The 23,833-nt window shown below is 41.8% G+C and overlaps 1 protein-coding gene across 1 annotated transcript in view; it reads right to left on the minus strand.

Moving 5' to 3' along the window:
* The window catches only part of PCLO (piccolo presynaptic cytomatrix protein), a 171,879-nt gene that overhangs the window by 70,201 nt on the left and 77,845 nt on the right, over positions 1-23,833 (minus strand). The window contains exons 4-6 of the mRNA XM_056845841.1: positions 13,723-15,009; positions 4,337-9,341; positions 1,924-3,935 (exon numbers count right to left, since the gene is read on the minus strand). Of these exons, the coding sequence (XP_056701819.1) occupies positions 1,924-3,935; positions 4,337-9,341; positions 13,723-15,009 (8,304 nt within the window). The remainder of the gene's footprint in view (positions 1-1,923; positions 3,936-4,336; positions 9,342-13,722; positions 15,010-23,833) is intronic.

Here is a 23,833-nt window from a genome sequence, read left to right on the forward strand (position 1 = left end):
CCAGTTTGAGTCTCCCTTAAGTGGTAGAGAAAGTTGGCATAAAAAACCAACTTTTCTTCTTCTTCTTCTAATATCACAAAATGTACTATCACAAAATGTTGGTTTTGTCTCTCAGCATATGCAGAGCTTAAGCACAGTGCCTTTGGGATGTGGCAGTGTTCAATTTAGTAAGAGGCTTTCAGGCTTGGCCATGTTCAAGGTGGGCATGGATGCCTTTGATGATATCTTCAAGGGGTGTTCTTTGCCTATGATGATATCTACAACAGGCAATCCAAAAGAGAGATTTAGTATCATTCCATATGTTAATTAACATGTTTAGGGCAAATTCTAGTGATTTAGAGGCTTACATTGTTAGTTCTGCATGGGAAGATGATTTCAAATCCTTTAAAAAATGTGAATAAGACAATCTTACTGCTGAATTCCTTGAAAAGAGGGGCTATAACTAGCTGGGCCTAAGTTACCCTTACTAACATTTTAATTAATTTAGGGTGCCACCCTAAGGCAGTCTGTAAACAAAACAGAATAATAACTAAGCCCCGTGCCAGCGGAGCACAAAGATATGCTGGCATATCTGGAGATCCACCAATGTAGTGATCTTGGTGATAGGAATTCTAGGGAAAGGGCACTTGGCATAACCTCCCAAGGAAGGGGACAAACCCTGTTATAGCAAATTGCTAATACTGCTCTGTTTGGAAGACTTACAAGTACTGCACTTCAGGATGCAAACACCAACTGGGGCCTAGACTCTGTCACTGGAGATATAATGCACTCCACTCAGGCAAGCAAGGGTGAGGGTTCTCCTACCTCAAATTCTGACTGCTGCAAATGTCTTACCTGTCACCACATATATGTAAGAATGTACCTAAGGTATATTGGCCCAATAATCCACCCTCCCCCATACAGGGACCACAGTGTAAGAATGCACAGTTCAGAAACAAAATGAGTGGCAGGTCACAAAACCCCAAAGAGGACATTGATATAAACTAGCACAGTTATGCTGGAGGAAAGCTTCAAACTTCGTCCAGTGGATTTTTAGGCATGTAACAGGAAAATCCAGTTGCAAACGATTGCTCTTCTACACATTTTCCAGCTCTGCAATATTTTTTTTGAGATTCAGCAACCAAAACTGCACACAGTATCCAAAATGAAGCTGTACGATAGATCTATACCATGGTATCATAATAGCAGTCATTTTATTTTCAGTCCTTTTTGTAATAATCCCCAGCATGGAGGTTTTCCCCTTTTTTTTACTGCTCCTGCATACGGAATCAACATTTTCATTGAACTATTAACTATAACCCCAAGATCTCTTTCAATCTCGGTCTCAGCCAGTTTACAACCCACAAATATATTTAAAGTTAGGATTTTTGTTCCATCATGCATGAGCCTGTACTTACTTACATTCATTGCTCATTCCTGGATGTAGTAGTATTAGACATGTTGCTTTACATATATTTAGGAACTGTGTCAAACTGCAATTTCATATCTCTCTCTCTTTATGTCTCACACACTAAGTGAGCAAAAAATGAGGAAAGATACTACACCATAACGAACACCCATGCTTCCTTGTGGGAAATATATATATATATTTAAATCTGTGAAGAAACTACTAAATCTTTTCTTACATTTTTTCACAATTAATTTCTGTTTTAGGGCAATGCCGCCTTGCTTCGAGGAAGCAGCTTGATGCATTATCTCTGTATCCCCAAGTCTATAAACCTGATCTAATTAACTATAAAATAAAATAAATAAATATAAAGAAAATGAATTCCCCTATCAGGCTTCTAGCATATCAGTGCTTCGTTTCCAGAATGGGCCACTGAACAGCTCATGTATATGGATCTGTTTAGTAAAGTGGGGCTAATTAAAATGGTAGAATGTCACCGAGGACAATCTTGCATTATAAAAAAGATGAGCTCTTACCAAGAAACCATCAGAGTACTGAAAATGACCTCTGGAGGGATCTTCAGCTGTTGGGCTCAGAGGTTTGGGGTCAGACAAGGAACGCTGCATCACCTTGGAAGACTTTGGGCTCAGCTGAGGAATCTTGGTGACATCAGCATGCACAATCTTCTGAGGACTAATGTCTTCACTTATGGGTTTTTCATAGGGTACAAATGCTGACTCCATAGCAGCAGCTGGAGAAACAGGGGAAATGGGAGAATAGAGAACTTTGGGGGATTTGGGAGGGGAAGGTGCTACCTGGAGCGTGGGTTCTGGCCGAAGATGGGTTGAATAACCTATTTCTAAGGGTGTTGGCCGTTTTTTGTCTTTTTGAGGGGAGGTGGCTGTGAGGTATTGGGGGCTTTGGGAGTCTGAATCTGGTTCTGTCTGACATCCCAAACTTCTGCCTTTATACGTCTTTTCTGGAGCGGAAATGTGTTTTATTATTTCTACCTTAGCATCCAGCTGGGCCCTTATCGATGGGGTCCTTATCATCCCTACAGGTTCTGTTTGTACAGAAATCTCTGCTACTGTCTGTACTGCAACGCTGGAGAATTTGGAGAATGGTTTAGCCTTGTCCACCTCAGTAGTAACTTCATATTTCCCTCCATGAGTTTTTCTTCTTGATCTGCTGGTTAGATCCCATTCATCTTGGTCCTCATCATCCGTCTGGACACTTGTATCAACACCCTTTTTAGTTCTCTGTCTTCGGTCTGTGTAGCTCATATCTGCACTATCCTCATCATCAGTTTGAACGCCACTCTCCACTATCTTTTTAAGACACCTGGGCTCCTCTTCCATGGTTTCATCAAGTTCCTCATATGGGCCAAGCAGTTTTGGCATGGAGCTCCTCTTTTTCAGTTGCTTTTCCTCTCTCACATCAATGTCCTTAAGAGACATCTCTGAAACAGAGCTTAGTATACCAGGCCTAGGAATGTACTGGGTAACGCCATCTGACTGAACTGTGTACCAGGCTTGGCTTTGTGGAATTTCAATGCCCAGAACAGCAGAAGTGGTTGCAGTAGCTTCTTCACCAGCCCAAAACTGGCTATTTACTGCAGCTGCATATTGGTCTTCAGAAATGACTTGATCTGTGGTTGATGGTGGAGACACAGTTCCCGAAGGGTCATAATTATACTGATAGATCTGGTGGATTTTTTGTTCTTCCAAGTGTTGGTGAAGCTGCTGTTGAAGTTGATGGATTTGTTCGATGTGTAGTTGCTGCTGAGCTAATGTTTCCTGTCTCATCATGAACTGAGCCTGCCGCTCTTCCTCTTGCTGATATAGGAGATGGTGCTTCATAGAATGCAATTCCTCAAGCTTTTTTTGAACCATAAATTGTTCCTGTTCTCTGAACCTTTGTATTTCTTGGCGTTCCCACTCTAGCTCCTCTGCAAAGCGCTGCTGTTTCAGTTTCTCAAGCTCTAGAAGCTCACGCTCCAAGTCAAGATGTTGCTGTTTGCCTTCTTGAGGTGCAATGAGAAGTTCAGCTTCATCCTGAATGACATCCATGAAAGCTTCTGAAGCTGAAGTAAAGACAGGTAACAAGTCGGTGGGCTCATGTACGATAGTTTCCATAGGGTGAGGACGTAACCCTGGCTCAATGTCTATGTTAGTAATCTCATTTTCTTTGTCTGATGACATAGTTGTCAAGAAACTATACGTACTTGGAAGTGCCTGGCTCTGTTCCAAGGTTGATAATGAGGGCATTTTGTCAGCTGTCGGGAGAGCAGGTAGGTCTCTAACTGAAGTACTGAAAATGGAACCTGGTTGCGTTGTGATGGCATAGGGTGATGGGACTGGAGTTGCAACTGATGAATATACAACTCCATTGGATGATCTTAAAACACTCCCAATGCCATATGGGGATCCTAGAGTTGGCACTATTCTTGCTTGGGAATACTGAGGTGCACTGATCCCCATGCCAGAAACAACTTGTCGAGTCTCTGGATAAGGACCAGTAATCTTGCTTGAGTAATCCAGAATTTCACCTGAAATTACATGGCAGAGTTATTGTCCTGTTTCCCAAAACAAAGCATTTCTCGTTGATTCTGAATGCCATCACATGGAGATGAGTAAATTGAATGGGGAGAGGGTGTCATGCAAATCTTCATTTTAACGATCTACTTTAGGCATGTGGTGGGGAGAAAGAAAGCATTTGCTGAACATGCAGGCACATGCAGGAACCTCTTGAGCAAAACACTTGACGTAAAAAGAAGAAACAAAAAAATACATGTGTAAATTCCAGCATAGCTTCCACATCATCCAACATAAAGTATAATAAAAATGGGAAATGAAAAAATATATAAAACAAAAATAATTCATCCTGAAATGAGATGAGTAACACCATTATTATATTTCAAAGAAAGGTCGGATGCCTTGTCATACTGACCTGTCATTACTCTGCCAGAAGTTAAGTCTACTGCTACATCACTTTCCCCAACTGGGTAGTCAAAGGTATTCTTGCTTTTGTACAGAAAAAGTCCAGCTTCTGATAAATTGGTGTCTGACATAGACGGTTTCATACCTCCAATGGCTCTGTAACCATAGGGTCCTGAGCGGTCATACTGATAGTGATCATCCCTGTAACCAAAACGATCTTCAGGCAGTGTTGTCGCAGGAGCTTGGGCTGTACAGCTCCTGCCGAACGGTAGCTTGTAGATCACATCACAACAAACAGCCCTTCTCCCAGCGGTCAAATCCACGGGTTTTTCATCCTCTTCTATTACAGTGGTAACAATCCCTGAAGTCATTTCATCCACTGACACCATTGTTCTGTGGGATTTTGTGGTGCTGAGATCAACCACTCCACTCTCCATAGGCTCACGAGCAGCGCTAACATCGGCCCAACCATTGGTTACACCCACGGGAGGGACAGTCACCGGCTTTGTAGAAGCCCAGGTCACTGCATGCACCGGAGTACTTAGGGACAGATTTATGGGCACTTCATCTCTGTCTGCAGAGAGTACCTGGCTAGCTGCTGCTCTAGATCCAAGCTCAAAATGTTGCGATGTTAGCTGCAGTGGGGTTGTCATTGCATGTCCAAGGTCTACAAGGCTTTCTGAACTAGAACTATAGCTTACAGAAGCCGTGCAAGTTACTATTGTAATTGTTTCAGTAACTGGAGCTAAAGAAGGCTCTGCTATTGATGGAGTGCTGAGATTTATAATAGCTGGTTGAACTGTGCTCATTGGCCGTCCAGACATTTCACTTGCCGTGGTGTGCCTTCTTACATCAACGGGAGCAGCAGACAGGTCCATACAGCTGTCCGTCCTTTCAAAATCCATTTTAGTCAAAGTGCGAAGATCAATAACATCAGTAAAGAGATGGAATCTTCCATTTTCTCTGTATCTGGACGGATCTACTAACTGTGCTGGCTCTGGAGGTATAGTTATGGAAACACCACCTAAACCAGCACTTTTGACCAAAGACACTGAAGTTCTGGCAACCTCTGTTGTTATTAACTGTGTTGCTGAGCTAGGGACTATTTCGAAAATGGAGCGGGCAGTGATAGGAATAGCAGGAACAAATTGATCATGTGTGCTCTGAATCTGCAGAGCAGCCATGGATGGAATAAATAATGGTTGTGCATTCAGTGGCGCCTGTTCCTTTGGGGGTGATCCTGAAGGCCAGCTTATAATTGCCTGACTGGTAACAGACTCAGTTGGGGTTCCAGGCTCAGAGGGCAACGTGATGACAACATAGGTTTCCTGAGTGGGTTTTGACAGCCTTGGTGAAGATTTGTTAGAATGTGGAGACAATGGAGAGGTAGGGGACATCAGCCTGTACTCAGCAGGGGAAACCAAGTTCAAAGACATACCACTAGTGAAGGACAAACCTATCGGCTTGGGTTGTACTTCTGCTGGTTTGTGAACACTTGTTGGCAATTGAGAAATGGCCGGCTTGGGAGCAATAGGAGGCTTAATTACCTCAGGAGGTCTGTGTGTGAACACAAGTCCTGATGGAATTGAAGCTGGCTTAGGAGGGACAGGAGGGGGTGTGGATGTATATATCCTTGTGACAAGTGTCCCATTGGTTTTTATGGCAGAACTTGTCTCTACTGATTTGACACTGCTGGCAGGTGGTAATATGGTGGGAGCTGTTGTCAGTGGAACCTTAGCCAGTGGCTTCTTTTTAGGATAAAGAGCTGGCTTAGGCAGAATAGGTGGTGGAGGTGGTGGTGGAGGGGGAGGAGGGGGAGGTCGAGAGGGTGGAAGAGGAGATGGCTGAGCAGGAGAGTCTAAAGAAGAATTTCTGACAAATGAGAATGTTTTGGATGCAACAGGGGGAAATGATGAAACTGTAGATGGCAACGTAAACACAGTAGAAGTAAAGGAGGGTATGATTGGTTTTGGCTCTGTAGTAGGAGCTGCAAATGTAAACTTTTCATCAGATACAGAATCTTTTACAACTGTCCTTGCTATACTGATAGCAGCTCTTTTCTGTTCCTCTTCAGAAAGCCCTCTCACCACCTCAGGAGTGGTCACCTCTTTTCTAGTTTGGTCCTCTTTGGATGAGATGGTTTCCAAGGCAATAGAGACAGGTATAACAGGTCTGGGTTTTGTATCTGTAGTTGTTGCTGTGAAGGTCTCAACTTCAGGCAAGGAAGCTGAAACCTGATCTACACGTGTTACATCTTTGGCTAAAAATGCCTTCTTAGGGAGTATCACAGCAGATTCAGAGTACTCTTTTATAGAAGTTATGGTAACCTGGTTCACTGAAGTGGTCCCATCAGAGTCTGATAACTTGCTTACAGTATCTACTGTTTCTGCATAGCCAAAAGGCATGCCATCTGGTCCAGCCACAGGAGACGAACTACCAGTGGTGTAAACTGAAGATGTTGATGATGTGAGGGATGATGCATCTGAAGGTAAAATGGATGCAGCACCTTCTGAGGCCTCTGAGTATGTCAGTATGGACGCCTCGTGGGAAATAATTTCTTCAATTTCCTGGGCATAATCGGTGAGGTATTCATCTTCTGTTTCATCAGCTGTAAAGTGCTGAGTAATTTTGACATCTGGAATAGGAAGCACCACAGAACTCAGTGAAGCTGTATCTAAATTTTTTGATGGAGTACTTGATGTCCACAACAGGCTATCTGGTGCTTCACCAGATGTCTTTGTATCTGAGGGTAGAATTAATTCAGGAGACAGCTGAGTAGGACTGGAGCTGGGGCTCAGTTCCATTCCTTGTCGCCTCATAAGCTCCTCATAAGCAGCATCTGCATCTAACAACTGTTTTTCATCACCTGAAGATGGTGGCTCACTCTCCAAAATGATTATTTCATGACTTTCTGGCATGATGTAAGAGCTAGACACAATGTCTTCTTGAGGTAGGACAGAATGCAGTGACTCTATTCTATAATATTCTTTCTGTACATCTGTACATTTTTGCATAGGCCCTCCAACTAACTGACCAGGAGGCTTTGTTTTCTTCTCTTTGTCTTTCTGTTGGCTAACTTCATCACTCTCATCTTGTCTTGCAATAAGACTAGCTTCAGGAGTCCCACTGTAGGCATCTTCCATCAAAGATTCATAAATATAGTCTTCTATCAGCATACCACCATACAAGGGCTCTTTTTCAAATACTTCATCTTTTTCAATGACATCTGCAAATTTCTGAGCTTTGTGGGATGTGTGCACCATTTCTTCATATACTTCTTCAGCACTTTTTAAAGTCTTTAGACCACTGTCTTCTTTAACTGTCTCAAGAGGTTGCTCTTCAGTAGGAGAATATAAAGAGACAGATGTAGGCAATTTATAAAATTTTTGCACTTCTATTATTTTTTCAGGACTGATTTCAAAGGCTTCAGGATCTGATTCAATACTTGGTGAGTATTCAGAACAGGAAGATCGATGTAGTTCCTCCATTTCTGCTGCTTGACGCAGCTCTTCTGTTGGGGAAGCATCTTCAATTGGAGAAAGATTACTTGGTGGTGTCTTTGGCCGTTCTCTTCTTCTCTGGGCTCTGAGCTCATCCTTGTCTTTCTTAGATTTTTTGCTAGAGCTCTTTCTTTGCTGCTGCTCTAGTTCACGTTGTTTTTCTTGCTCTTTTAGCAGTTCTTCCTCCTCCCTGAGCTCCTCTTCTTCTGAAGAGTCTTCAATAGTTGGAAGAAGAGGACCATGTGTTCGATGTCTGGCTTTACGATGCTGTTTACTTTCTCCTCCCATTTTTTTGTGACTTGGACTACTGTCACTGTCTTCATCGAGTGATGACACAGATGTAGGAGAGGTACCTGGAGTAAAACTGGAGGCATGCAGACTAGAAGACCCTTCTCCCCGGGACCTGTCCTCTGGCGAATCTGTAAGACTCTCCATCTCTAACTCTGGTTCTTCATCAAAATACAGAATCCTCTTTGTTTGTTCAGATTCCTCAGAATATTTATTTGCTATTGTGCTGTTAAGCTCTATTGTTTTGAAACGACGAAGGCCTCCTCCAGTGGTTTCTTCACTGTCTTGACTTTTTGTTTCCCTATATTTTGATTCTGGACTTTTATCAAAAGTCTCATCATCATCATCATGCCAGGAATGGCGCCTGCCAGCATCCTCTTCGTAGTCCATACTACTTTTGCGTGTTATCCTCTTATGTTTTCCCGCTGTTCCTTTTTTACTCTTCACTTCTTCCTTTATTTGGCTTTCATTCGCACTGATTTCCTTCAGCTGCTTCCTGATGAATTTGTCATCTTCAGATCCTGAAGCATCTTCATCTGCACTCATTTCCAAGATCTGCTTTCGAATGAATTCTTCTTCATCACCTGAGCCTGGACTGTCTTCTGGTTTATATTCATCGCTGCTGGAAGAACCAACACTAGTCCGTCTTTTTCTTCGTGGGACTGGTGAATTCTCACTCTCGCTGCTATCTTCTACAGAGTCATAGCGTTGCCTTCTTGTTGATGTATCTTCCATTGTTCCTGCCATTTGCTTGTACTCCTTCCGAGATGATATGCTTTGTTTACCATCTTGTGCAGGAGTTCTTCCATTTTTCCCTTGGGTTTTTGGCACCATTAAATCTTCATCATCCGAACTGCAGGATTCTGGAGTGATAGGCAATGGCTTTGTTTTGTGTGGGTCTTTTGTCTGTTCAGCATAAACACCAGAAAAGACTTCGGTCTTTCCAGATTTTTCTTCAGCAAGGCTACATGCTTGAGCTTCCAAAATTGACAAGACAGTGCTTTCTAGTTTAGCAAGATCAGAAGGACTTGTTGGGGTACTTTCTTGTGAAAGTGTTTCTTGTTTATAAGGTTCTTTCAGCATATCCTTTTCATCACTTGGGATAAGACTAGGAATTTCACCAAGTGAACTTGATATCCCATCCGATGAGTATCCTGTGTCACTCAGGCCTTGTGGACTTTTTTGCTGCTGTGAACTTGATGTGTCTGATTTGTCATCTTCTTTTTCCTAATAGATAAAATAAATAAACACAACTCATTCAGATTCATCTCAAAGAATGAATAAGACTAATGAAGAATAATACAGATGTTCACAATAAAGGATTATTATAATAAAAAGAGTAAGGTTAAACTAGAAGTGGGAATATGCACTGATCTTCTTATCTAAGGATATGAAATGACATTTGAATCATTATTTTTCCCATTCAGTATAATTATGGTTTATGCAAAAATCCAGAGACTACTAATCATGATTTTATGCTGCAAATCTAGTAAACATTATTTTCAAGGTATTTCTAGAATACTTTTAATTATATCCAGGTGCTTATGATCTCTGCCAAATTATTAAGAATATCTAGAGACAGTAGAAATATACAAGTAGGACCCAGTTCATGAAGAAATCTGCCAGCAATGTGCAGTGATAGCAGTCTAAATGCTAAAGAGCCACAATCAAATCCCAGCTTAGTCCTGATCAAATATCTAGTTATAAGAAACTCCAAGGGCCTATTTTTTGTTTAAGGGGCTAATAACAGCGGGAGCAGAGCAGTTTGATTAGAAAACTGAAAGGGGATGGTAGGGTAAAACCCTCTCCCTTCCCTTGCCCTCCCTACCTGGCCTCATTCCAAATAGGGATCCTGCATAGTTGTATTTTAGCTTTCAAAGATGCATAGAGATCCATGGCAAAAGAGGAAAGGTGGAAGACCTTGATAGTTTGCTAGCAGCTGCTGAGTAAAGTCTGGGCTCAGATTATCTTCTGCTTGCTGGTATTTAGCCTGGTTGAGGGCAGCGGCACAAGCCCTTAAGCAAAAGATCTGGGGCCCTAGCCTGGGGCCTGCGTTAGGCAGCCCACTAGACTAGGGCCAACTCAAGATGTTTGTTTAAATTATATGATTTGTTTAAATTGGTAGTTAAACTGCATTTTGGTATCTTTCTGTGAGTTGCTTTGGGTCCCTTGGAGGAGGGACGTGGCATACAAATCCTTCCTGGAACTAATAGAAGGGTTGGAGGATGGGGGGGCATCCCAGCTAAAAGATAAATGCTAATGCTGTCATAGCGTGGAGTCAGACTGCAACTTCACTTGATTAGTGGGAGGAATAATCCACTGTCTATCACTGCCATCATACCATTTCCTCCATATTCCCACTGGGTCGGCAGTCATTCCCTGGGTAAGTCTCAAATGGCAAATCAAGAACTGTGGTGGGATCTCTTCACATCTCACAAGCCATGAACACAGAAGGGAAAAGAACTATTGCTGATCAATCGTTCTTGTCTGGAACAGTCATCCAGACTAGGGTGGTGCAAAAACTAAAAATAAAAAAATCTGTTAATTTCAGGTTTGGGTTTATTGGGCCTGATTTTTTCAGTAAACCCAAAATAAGCTGAATACCCATACCAGTAAAGGGGTATTTGGATTTATTTCTGGGTTTAACAAAAACAAAATTGGGCCCATTTTAGTCTATGGGGACTTTTTTCAAAGCTCCTGTGGGTGCATTTTTTGAGGTAGAGTTCCCAAATTTTCAGGGTAGCTTCAAGGGACTCTCCTTGCATGAACCCCAAAGTGTGGTGAAGATTGGTTCAGGGGGTCCAATTTTATGGAGTCCTGAAGGGGTTGCCCCCTCCTCCATAGAGAAGCACTATAAACCTCTGCGGAAGAGGGTGTCGACCCCTTCGGGACCCCATAAAATTGGATCCCCTGTCCCAAACTTTACCAAACATTGGGGTTCATGCAAGGAGAGTCCCTTGAAGCTACCCTGAAAATTTGGAAACTCTACCTCAAAAATGTCCCCCCTGGAATAATTTTAAAAGTACTTACTTTTCACAGTCTGTAATGGCCGCATCTGTACACAAGAGTTGTGGGAAAACTCAGTTTCCCCTGAATTCTTGTAATAGGCCCACAGAAAGCTATGGGTAGCAATAACTTTGCACAGGCCCATTGCAACCATTCATCGGAAACTGAGTTTTCCTACAACTCTTGTGTACAGATGCGGCCATTACAGACTGTGAAAAGTAAGTACTTTTAATATTCTCCTGGGGGGCATTTTTCAAGGTAGAATCAACAAATTCACAGTGTAGCTGCAAGGGACTCTCCTTGCATGAGCTCCAAAGTTTGGTAAAGTTTGGTCAACCCCCTCCTCCATCTCTGTGGAGGAGGGGGGCAACCACTTTGGGACCTCATAAAATTGGACCCCTGACCCAATCTTCACCAAACTTCGGGGTTCATGCAAGGAGAGTCCCTTGAAGCTACCCTGAAAATTTTGGAACTCTACCTCCAAAAATGCCTCTCCCAGAGCTCATCAAAAAAATTCCCATAGGGAAAAGCCTGGGGAAAGCTGAATCCGAAAAAAGCCAAATACCTATTTGGCTGATTTGCCGATTGGCTATCTGGATTCAGCTTTAGTCCCAATTTTAATATTTGGGTTAAATTAAACCCGAAAGAAGCCGAAGAGGCCTTTTCGGGTTTATTTTTGGTTCAGGTTTATCAATATGCACAACCCTAATCCAGACACGAAGGTCAGAAGAATAATGCCTTCTCATTATTCCCTGTACCATTAAGACACATAAGGGGATGGTCACTTGTGCAACAGTTTGCCCAGGACATCTGAGGGACAGAGATGGACACATGACTCGTTTTAGCCCAGTGGAAAGGCTGTAACGGGGGACCAAGTCGGGTTTCCAGCCTCCAGGTGGGCCTGGACATCTCACAGAATTACAACTGATTTCTAGAATGCAGAGGTCAAATCCCCTGAAGAAAATGGCTGTTTTGGAGGGTGACTCCATGGCATTATAGCTCACTGAAGTCCCTCCCCTCCCCAAGCTCCACCCTCCTTAGGCTCCACCCTCAAACCTCCAGTAATTTCCCAATACAGGGTTGGTAAACCTGGAGTAGGGTTGCCGGATCCCTCTTTGCCATCAGTAGGAAGTTTTGGGGCAGAGCCTGAGGAGAGCGGTGTTTGGGGATGGGAGAGACTTCAATGCCACAGAGTCCAATTGCCAAAGTGGCCATTTTCTGCAGGTGAACTGATCTCTATTGGCTGGAGATCTCCAGCTAGTACCTGGTGGTTGGCAACCCTTCTCTTCCACCTTTACAATAGTCCTGTGCATTATTTTGCCAATCATTAACCTGGGTTATATGAGTCAGATGACACATGAGTCTCTTTCTGAGAACTGCAAATGCTGCGGTCTGATGGATTATGAATGTAAATTAATGTTCTAAAGAAGGAAATAACCGAAACAAGCATTACCGGTACTTGTCACATACCGTGCTTACGGCTGCCGTGCATACGGCTGGGGATTACCGATCCTAGTTTGAGCAAATTACTGCCTTCCATATTTTTCAACCTTAGGGTCTGTTCTAAGGATGGTATTTACTATTTGTTTTCCACTTTATCACCATCAAGCAGAATGTATTTCGCTTTGTCTATAAGCTTTTTTTAAACGCAAGTACGGCGTTTGATTAGCTTCAAAGTTCTCAGTGAGCATGCCCCATACAGCGCTTTCTCTTTTGGGACACGCTACTGTTTGCTGATACTTTCTGGCTTAGATTTATTGTACATCTTGGGACTTTCACCTTACATCTTGGGACTTTCACCTATTGTACATTGGTTCTAAATTGTGTTGTGGAGACATATGTACTTTATTATTTAAGCATATGCTGTAATATGCTTTTTGATGCATGGCTTGTGATGTTGTATGTTGCTTACATAATATAATTTAAATTGATATAGACACTGCTAATTCTTATTATTTGTGGCTTGTGTGCTTGTTATATCAAAACCCTTTTTGCACAGCTCAATAACAGCATACACTCTTTAATTACCAGTACCTGGAGGTTGGCAACCCTACCCTGGGGCCGCGGGTGAATCTTATAGATTTCATTAAGGTCCTTTTGCCTTTGTCCCTATAATTTAAGCACTGGACAAAGGCCCACATTATCTTATCTTAAACAATGGGTGATTCCAGATATGTTAGATTTCTTTAGCAAGATTTCTTGACAGTCTTCCTGTTCCTTTGTCGTAGCTTTATGTTTCATTATTCGTTGGGAACAGCAGTTCTCAAAAACTGCATGAAATAAGTAACACAGTTCATTGTAATGTAGTTTGGTACACTTTAGTCTAACATACCAAAATAACTTGTAATGACTAGTCACTGTATGGCATTAGCAAACCTTGTGTGACTCAAGAATATTCATCCAAACAAGCTTGTAACAATGCAGCCAAGCTAATCACTGAAGTCCCACTTGTTCCAGCTATTTTAAGCACATGCTATATAGTAAGATAAATGGAAATTTAAAATAATTAAATTTGGTGGGATGACTGCCATTGTTTCTAGGATCCATTGCAAGGTTATTCAGAGGGATTGGTAAGAGATGGAACATGAAAATTAAAACTTACTGCTTTTCCTTTTAGTGCTTCAATGTGATCAGGCTTTGATAATGGTATTGCTGGAACTGAAATTTCTTTTTGGGATTTCTGATCTTCGGAGAAGGCCTCTAGAATCCCTATGGTTGAATCTTCCTTTTTAATGTCTTCTTTTTTTCTTGTTTCTTCAGGCACTTTGGCTTCTAACTTCTCTTTGGCTCCACCTGTCACTGGTTCAAGCTTGATGTCATCCTCCACTATTCTTGCCAGTTGAGTTTGATCGGTACTTGACTTGCATGAAACTGGATCCACCACAGGTGTCTTTACCAGTTTTACTTGCAAAGGTTTCAGATCATCCAGTCGAAGGTGATCAGCGGAGGACGCCTTCACTATTTTTCCTCGCTGCAGTTTTGATTCATCCTTCCAAATCTGATCAGCAGATGGTATTTTGTCTAGTTTTGCCTGCTTCAATGCTGGATCTGGTCTCTTACGTTCACTGGTAGATGGTACTTCTGTCAGTTTTTCTTGTTGCTGTTTCACATTTTCCTGTTGCACAATCTTATCAGTAGATGAAGTTTTTGCCAGTTTTTCAGGATGGATCTTTGTCTCCTCCTTTTGAATATGATCAGCAGATGGTGCTTTGGCCAGTTTAACCTGTTGAAGGTTTGTATCCTTCTTCTGAAATTGGTCAGCAGATTGTGTCTGGGAAACTTTCAGCTCCTGATTTCCTTTTTGAGCTTCTTTGGGTGATGGTGTCTTAGCCAGTATGACTTCCTGAATTTTATCACATGCCGATAGTTTTGCCAGGTCATCTGGCTCTTCCTTTCGCATGGCTTCTGAGATCTTATCTGCAGATGGCCTTGTGGTAAGTTTAAGCTCTTCCTTTGGAATTTGATCAGCAGAAGGTAACTCTGCCAATTTTACCTTTTGAATTCTTGAGTCTTCCCCTTGAATGACCTGTGTGATTTTATCAGCTGGCACTGTTTTTTCCAGTTTTTCTTGTTGAGTTGTTAAATGTTCCTTTTCAACAGTCTCTTGGACTTTATCAGCAGAAATATCCTTTGCCATTTTTTTCTGTTGAAGTTTTGGACTTTCCTTCTGAATTTCTTGGCCTTCTTTCGGTTTTTCTAGTACCTGAGAAGGTCGTACTGTAGTCTTTTGCTGGGAAGATGACTCAGCAAGGATAGGCTGGCTTAGAGCAGTGACTGATGGTTTGGGTGATGATTTTGAAAGCATAGAAGGTTTCAACTGGCCCATATCCCCAAGTTGTCCTGTTAATGCTCTCTGTGTCTGGCAATTTAAGCACAGCCATTCTTGTACCTATAACATAATAAATAGGATTAAATTAATAAAGTACCCAGGATTTCAACTTTACAAGTGGCAATTTCTTTGGCTGTGTTGTGAAATGTACATAACTCTTCTAAAAACAATGCAAAAATTATCCAAAATATCATTGCTACGATCTCAAAAGTGTAAATTAGCACCATCCACTGGTTAAAAAGTAACAATTAATTGGTATAACCCACTCTGAGCCCGACGTGCCAGGATAGAGCAGCCTAAAAATTGAATAAATAACAACAACAACAATAATTTTTCTGACTTTTCAGTTAATCAAGTAAGCATGAAGACGTATGCCCACTGCCAAAATCTATGTACAGGTGGCTTTTCAAGGATACTGAAACCCAATAGTAAAACACACCTCGAAACCCTGGTTTGACCATGAGTGCGTGATAGCCAAGAAACAATTAATATTCCAGTTCAATCAATATAGGCTGAGTAACGCCAGAACCATGCCCCCCCGAATTACAAGTTCAAAAACGATGATGTAAAATGCTAATTAAATAAAAAAGCAGAGTTGCTCAAAGGGCACTCTAGCTCCAATGTATTCAGGCATCTTGATCTAAAGACTCCCTTCTCTTCTGGCATATTGCTGCAGGAGCATTTCAGGTAGAAGCCCCCAAGATGTTTTGTGCAGTCCCCGCCAATTCTTGGGAGACTTATTTTCAAGCACTTTATGCAGCAAGTGCTTTGCCTCACGTTGATTTAGAAAAGCTTCCTCCTCGGCCCCCAGTCACAATAACAGAAGTAAAGAGGCTAATTGGCCAATTAAAGTTGGCCAAAGGGAAAGCTCCAGGGTGTGGCATGATTCCTCTGGAGCTGATAAAAACAAATAGCCAGTGGTGGCATCAGTGCTGGCCACACTTTTTACAACTATTGACCAGACAGACGGGATCCCCACTGATTGGGGCCTAGCCATTATCATCCCAATACACAAAAAAGGGGACAAATTGAATCCCTTTAATTATCGCCCAAGTAGCTTACTCAGTGTAGTGAGTAAGCTTTATGCCAGGCACCTCACACCATCAGAAGCATTTTATCTTAACGACCATTAAGACCATCACAATTTATAACATATCAAGACCTTTTGAAATGGGAAGGGAATAAATGTGCCTTAAAAGACTGTGAAGATGTCAAGGACTATTTAAGTTGGTTCCAATATCATCAAATAAAATCTGTATACAAGCAAGATATGAAACTGGGATTTCTTAAGAAAAATCAGTTTTGCAACAGACATTGTTGGATAACACTGACTATCTAATTTCAAAGATGTATAAGCTTTTGTTGTTACTATATACAGAACAAAAAAGGATTAAGCCAACAGTGTCCTTCAGTGTTACTCCTCTGAAGATGCCTGCCACAGCTGCCGGCGAAACGTCAGGAAAGAAAATACCAAGACCACGGTTACACAGCCCGGATAACCTACAAGAACCGATTAAGCCAACAATGATAACTTGGGCACAGACAATTGGTCATAATATTTCCTTGAACTGCTGGGAAAGACTTTGGTCAAGAGATATGAAAAAGGTTCTTTCCCACTCGATAAAGGAGAACATTTAGAAGATGATTTACAGATGGTATTTGACACCGAAAAAAACTGTCCAAAATGTATAGTACAATGTCACCAAATTGTTGGAAATGTCAGGAAAAAGTTGGTTCTTTTCATCATATTTGGTGGCTCTGTGACAAAGCAAAAAATTTCTGGGATATGATATATAATGAGCTGAGACTAATTTTACAACAAAATATCCCCAAAACTTCGGAGATGATGTTGTTAAGCATTATACCAGAAAACATTTTATCGCAAAGAACTTTTTTACTTTATGCCACCACAGCTGCAAGAATGGTCTATACAGCTAAATGGAAAATGACTGAGAAACTGGACAAAACCGACTGGATAAATAAAATGTTTGAACTAGCAGAAATGGTGAAATTGACTGCGTTAGTAAATCATAAGGACAATTTTCTGAAGGAGTGGGAGGCATGGATTTTATATTGTCATGATGAACTTAGTATGAAAAATGTTAAAGGTTATGATTTAGTCTAATTCAATTGTTAATAACAGTTATTTTTTAGAATCAAATGAATGAAGAAATTAAATATTTCTTAATAATTGTAGAATGTTCTATATTGAATTAGAAGATAATTATAAAGAGGACCACGGAGATAAGTCAGTGACAGCAGAAGGAAGAGGGGAAGTAAGAGAAGATCTAGATAGTATTATATATTGTAGATTAAATAAAGATTTAGAATTAAATGACAATGATAATTAAATGTATGGATGTATAAGAAAATAATTTTTTTTAAAAAAGAAGCATTTTATCCACAAAGAGAAAGAAATCAGTTTCAAGAGAAGACATATCATCAAGCCAAGTTGAGATGGAGACTGATTTTTAATTTATCTCATAGAACTCTGACTGAGCATCAAGTGAATGTCTTCACTTGTATAACTGTATAAAGCTGGCCTTTATACTGACCCCAAGGTATGATCCATACAGCGCATTCCTGAGCTCTTTGGCCAAAAGCACAGAAGGCAAAAAACGGGCTGCGCAGGCATAAGTGAGACAGCCAGTGGCCGTCCCACTTACGCTGTGCAGAGTGCCCTGGATGCCGGTGGGAAGGCCTGGATGCCGGTCTCCCAGTGCTGCCTTGGCAGCACTGCCCAGGGACGCCGGCTGGCCCTTCTGCCAGAGGCCCACCAGCATAAAGGCCTGTGCTGGCATCCCGGGGGGCATGTTGGTGTCCCGGGGGTGTTCCTGGGGCGTTCTGGGGGCAGGGCTGCCTGTACGCCACCAGAACTAACAGCGTTGCTGTGCTTGCTTTTTAGCAGGCACAGCCTTGCTGTTTTTAATGGGGCGAAAAGCCCCATTTAAAAAACAAAAAGCCGTTAAAAGGCTTTTTTCAAGCTTTTGGTGGCCTGGAAATGGGTTAGGAGGCACCGTGGCCGCGCCTCCTCCCCGCTGTCCCTAACAGCTCAGGAATGGGCTGATACTTCTTGGCTAGAAATGTTTTAATTTGTTAGAACTCTTAGGTTAAAGGCATATTTCAAAGAACACTCAGCAAGGGTCTCTTTACCTCGCCCCTTTTCATCCCATATCATGGCTTTTACATCCAGCCCCTATTCTACAGGCCATAATCTTAAACCAAAGTCAGATAATTTACATCACAATTAAAAACTGGCATTGAACAGCCTGGCCTGTGATACAAATCTACTCTCAAAAAAGTGGATTCAGAATAGACGGTATTATGAATTGGAAGTTATGAGAGAACTTAACAGCTCTGTGTAGCCATAACCCAAGAGAACATATACAACATGATATCAGCATTATTCTAGAAGAGGGTGGTGTGATAGGGTACATTTCACCTTGGGAGAGACATTTTTGCATAATCCCAGAATCCTGATACAGTTTGAGGAGCAATTTATATATTCTTCTAACACTTCTTTTTAAAACCACATAGCCAAATTGTGGTGTTCTGATGTCTTGCTGTGGGATGGTGATCAGAACTGGCTGTTAAGACTTCAATAATTGGACTGATTTGCAGGATGAACATATTACCGGTACATCTGTATTACATGTAAATAATAGATTGGTATCTTGGACATGATGGTTGAGCAAGGAGAAAGGGAAGATGTACACAGGTCTATATAAAAAAAATCTACAGACAAAAATGCTCTCCAAAGATATGACAGCCACCATCTGAAATAAGTGAAGAACAATTTGCCTTATAGACTAACAAAAATATTTTCTGGTAGGGTATGAGCTTTCGTGAGCCACAGCTCACTTCTTCAGATACAGCTAGAATGTGAATCCATCGGTCTTTAAGTAGAGGAACAGTATGTAAATGTGAATAGCAGTTGAGACTGAGAATTTTGGTTCCTCAAGGGTTAAATGAGGACTTGGATCTTTTGCAGTTAGCATAGATAAGAGACCTGCTGCATTCCCCTTTCTTTTCTTTGTGAGTTCAGCACCTGTGGAAAAAGTGCTGGAGATAAACATATGTCAAGGTTAGTTCTATTATATATATGTTTTTTCAAATCCACTGGTCCATGTATTATTATGTGATACTTTATTCCTGGGACATATGACCTCCACTGTGTGTTTTATTGGACAAAGTTCTTGGCTAGGGTGTACATGTTTTAGTGCCTGCAATTTGATAATATTTAAAGTCAATGGAATTTTTCAATTTAACATTGGGCGAAAACACATGGTCGCTTTAGCCTCCTTTATTCCCTGTTTCAGCCAGGATTCAGCCAGGATTGAATGCATGCGTTTCGCCGAACGTGCGTTCGATCCTGGCTGAATCCTGGCTGAAACAGGGAGTATAGGAGGCTAAAGCGACCGTGCGTTTTCACCCTAAGTCTCCTGTGGTCTTTCATTTATGTTTCTTCTAAATGTGTCTTTAATATTTTGCATTTTAATTGTTTTCATATGATTTTATTACTATTCCTTCCATATCATGTTTCAGATCCCTGATGAAGCTGCCCCCAAAACGAGTAGGTTCTTTTTAGTATCTATATAATACATATTCACTTTCCTACTGCACCACCAGCATTTGGCTTTGTTTTCTTTTGTCTTGGATTTAGCCTTGCCTTGTCCTCAGCCAATCTCATGCCCTGAATCCAAGCTTCTTCCTGGGGCTCTCTGTTCAATTTGCTTGTCAAACCACATTTATTTCGACCAGGAAATGGTCATCTTATTCTTTCAGTAGCACTCATAAAATAATGCTTCTTGCTTCTCTAGAGATGTGTTGTTACACCCTGTGCTGGTAACCAAGAGTCCCTATTTATTAGGAACAGACCCTCTTCCTCCTAAACAACTGTTCCTATTTCGCCTTTGAGAAAGATTTTGAGAATAATTAAAAAAAGAAAAAGCGACTAGTGTGAATTGCTAAGGTTGCCATTCTTCCCTTCTTCTTTCTGAAGATATATGTGCATGCACATATACAGTAAGGCACCATTTGATGCTGCAGTTGGTGAAGTGAGGGAAAAAAGTATTTGATCCCCTGCTAAATTTGCCCGTTTGCCCTCTGACAAAGAAATGACCAGTCGATAATTTTAATGGTAGGTTTATTGTAGTTGTGAGAGACAGAATAACAACAGGAAAACCCCCAGAAACCCAGAAGACAAAAGTCAGAGATCGATGTGCATTATAATGAGTGAAATAAGTATTTGATCCCCTATCAACCAGCCAGATTAGGGTTAGGGTTAGGGTTCTGCTGTCGACAGAAGCAATCAATCCATCAGATTCCAAACTAGTCACCATGACCAAGACCAAAGGATGTCAGGGACAAGATTCTAGGCCTGCACAAGGCTGGCCTGGGCTACAACACTATTGCCAAGCAGCTTGGTGAGAAGGTGACAACCCTAACCCTAACTGTCAACCTCTCTCGGTCTGGGGCTCCATGCAAGATCTCATCTTGTGGAGTTGCAATGATCATGAGAATGGTGATGAAGCAGCCCAGAACTACACGGGGGGGGGGGGACTTGTCAATGATCTCAGGGCAGCTGGGACCATAGTCACCATGAAAACAGTTGGTAACACACTACGCCGTGAAGGACTGAGATCTTGCAGAGCCTGCAAGGTCCCCTTGCTCAAGACAGCACATGTACAGGCCTGTCTGCAGTTTGCCAATGCACATCTGAATGACCCAGAGGAGAACTGGGTGAAAGTGTTGTGGTCAGATGAGACCAAAATCAAGCTCTTTGGTATCAACTCAGCTCGCCGTGTTTGGAGGAGGAGGAATGTTGCCTACGACCCCAAGAACACCATCCCCACCATCAAACATGGAGGGGGACATATTATGCTTTGGGGGTGTTTTTCTGCTAAGGGGACAGGACACCTTCACCACATCGAAGGGACGATGGACGGGACCATGTATCGTCAAATCTTGGGTGAGCACCTCCTTCCCTCAGCCAGGGCATTGAAAATGGGTCGAGGATGGGTATTCCAGCATGACAATGACCCAAAACACATGGCCAAGGCAACAAAGGAGTGGCTCAAGAAGAAGCACATTAAGGTCCTTGACTGGCCTAGCCAGTCTCCAGACCTTAATCCCATCAAAAATCTGTGGAGGGAGCTGAAGGTTCGAGTAGCTACACATCAGCCTCGAAATCTTACTGACTTGGAGAGGATCTGCAAAGAGGAGTGGGACAAAATACCTCCTGAGATGTGTGCAAACCTGGTGGCCACCTACCAGAAACGTCTGACCTCTGTAATTGCCAACAAGGGTTTTGCCACCAAGTACTAAGTCATCTTTTGCAAAGGGATCAAATACTTATTTCACTCCTTATAATGCACATCAATCTCAGACTTTTGTCTTCTGGGTTTCTGGGGGTTTTCCTGTTGTTATTCTGTCTCTCACAGCTACAATAAACCTACCATTAAAATTATGGACTGGTCATTTCTTCGTCAGAGGGCAAACGGGCGAATTCAGCAGGGGATCAAATACTTTCCCCCCTCACTGTAGTAGTATTATGTTTTTCTAATATTTCTCTAAGAGAAATATTGTGTTTGCTTTTAAACTAGAGCACAACAGGCTATTTCAAAACACATGAATTCAATATAGAGCAAAGAGAAGAGAGCATTGGATAGTGATCAGGCAACAAGGCACAGCCATGACCCTTGGGGCGAGAATAAAGGGTTTACAGTACATTGATCATATGCTCTCTAAGGATCCAGTTACACTCTGAGACCACTCCAAAAACAATTTGTCCTATTCTACTGACTGATGGGCAGAATGGCAACCACACAAACATGGATGTAGTCAATTTCTCTCCTAGCAGCTGAATGTGTAAACCAAGTGCATTAGAAAGCAATGCATTAGGGATGATATAAACATTACAGCTGAGCCTAATTTTTGGGAGAGCTTAAATTTTCATGTTAAAATTTCTATGCTCAGCGAGGTAAAAATTTTCAGTGAACATCTGAGCAAATGGTACCGAAGTCAAAAGGGTTTCTTTGTTTTTCTTCAAGCCCTGGATCTGAATCGTGTCTCAGGTGGGTCCTACCTGTCGCTGCAGTCATCATGTTATGACCCAGCCCCAATTTTCTCTATCCAGGGATTTTTATGTTATTACATTGCAGTTGAGTCATTAGAAATACAACTACAATATTACATGTGCATTTCCTGCACAAGTATTCTTCCGGCAGCTTCTCAAGAAAAGTTTTGTATGGGTAAACAAAGTCATGGATGCTGCATCAAAGGGACCACGCTTCTATTATGCACCTCTTCTCAATTGGAACCAAAGGCTTGGTCCTTGCCTGAGTGTTGCTTCTGTATATTTTAAAGAGAGAATGGAAAACACTGTAACAAGGTATTTCACAGCTGATATGCTGTGTGTGCAAGTTGCACTTTCATGTCTGCCCCTGAGTGCCAAAACAGTGAGAGGAAAACTCTAGTGTCCCAGAACACACACTCTTTGACCTAAAAGTCACAATTCCTCAACAAGAAGCTGCAGAAGTCACCAAGAAGTCTGATGAGATATCCCAAGGACTTAACAAAGACTTGGGATCCTTACGACATTAACCAGTTTAGCAGACTATATTATCAAATTCAGCTCTGCACATGGAGATTCCCATTATTTATTAAGGCTAACAGCCATTGTTGGAGATTTCCTCCATGAATCTTGTCTAATCCCCTCTTAAAGCCATCTAAGATAAGCAGCTGCTGAGATGCCATGAGAACCAGATTGCACAGGACTGTGTTCCAGACATAAGGGGGAAAAGAATGCCTCCTTGACTGTTAGCGTGCACAATCATGCTATATAGGAGTACCTTTCCGTGAACCCTAGTCTGAAACTAATCATTGGAAGTCCCCAGAATGCACTGCTGATTGCTGATTCAAGCATGAAGACTCACAAATACACCTGCGACTCTGACAAACGAGAAACTCCCAAAGTTTTACCTTGCTTATGTTTATGATTTTTTCTCCTTCCCAATATCCCTTTTTCAATTTGTGTACCCCACATTTAAAAAAACCAATAAAATTTTATGCAAAAAAAGAAAAGAAACCCAGTCTCATGACCAATAAGAAGAGCTTGGACTACCACATTGTTTTGGAATACTGAAAAGATGTATGGGAAAGGGACATTTGGTTCCCTGGGTGCCATAGTAAACAATAAATAAGGGGAAATTACATGTCTACATGTCAGCTAAGGCTTCCTGTCGTCCCTGGATAAAACAAAATGGTTCCTTACAGAAACTAAATGGAGTTTTAGTTCGCTCCATTCCCCCCCCCCCCGTTTGCACTCTGTCTCCCGCCCGGCATCTGCACCACAATGGAGACCCGCCCGAGTAATCGCTAGTACGATACCAGGTCCCGCGGAACAATGCCGGGGAGCTCTGGACTGGAAGATCATCTAGCTATTGCACATGTTAATTTCTTGTATGCGTTTTCTTAAGTCGTTACCGGCAGTTAACGTCTGTATTGTTTCTTTGTATCTAAACTTAATCAACCTCATTGTATGTACCCTATATATGTACCAGTATTTCCCCATGCCTGTATCCTAGCCTTAAGTTTCTATGACTTGCTGAACTCGCTGGCTTTCTTAATAAAACTTTAAACTCGCCACGACGTCTGGAGTGAAGTCCCTTATGCAAGGAACGCAACGAGGTACTGAGGTCTGACACTACACCTGTTTCTCCACCCTATGGGTAAAGGAACCATTCTGGTAACACTATGAACTGCCACCATGCAATCTTAACTAAGTCTGGGTGAATATGAAAAAGCAGTAGGGGAACAGATGACCTAAAACATTTAACCATCTCCTCTAAACATAGTATTATTCATCGACACCTAAACAGCT

This window comes from Euleptes europaea, chromosome 3 (assembly GCF_029931775.1).
Source record: "Euleptes europaea isolate rEulEur1 chromosome 3, rEulEur1.hap1, whole genome shotgun sequence".
In the NCBI taxonomy this organism is placed as follows: Eukaryota; Metazoa; Chordata; class Lepidosauria; order Squamata; family Sphaerodactylidae; genus Euleptes; species Euleptes europaea.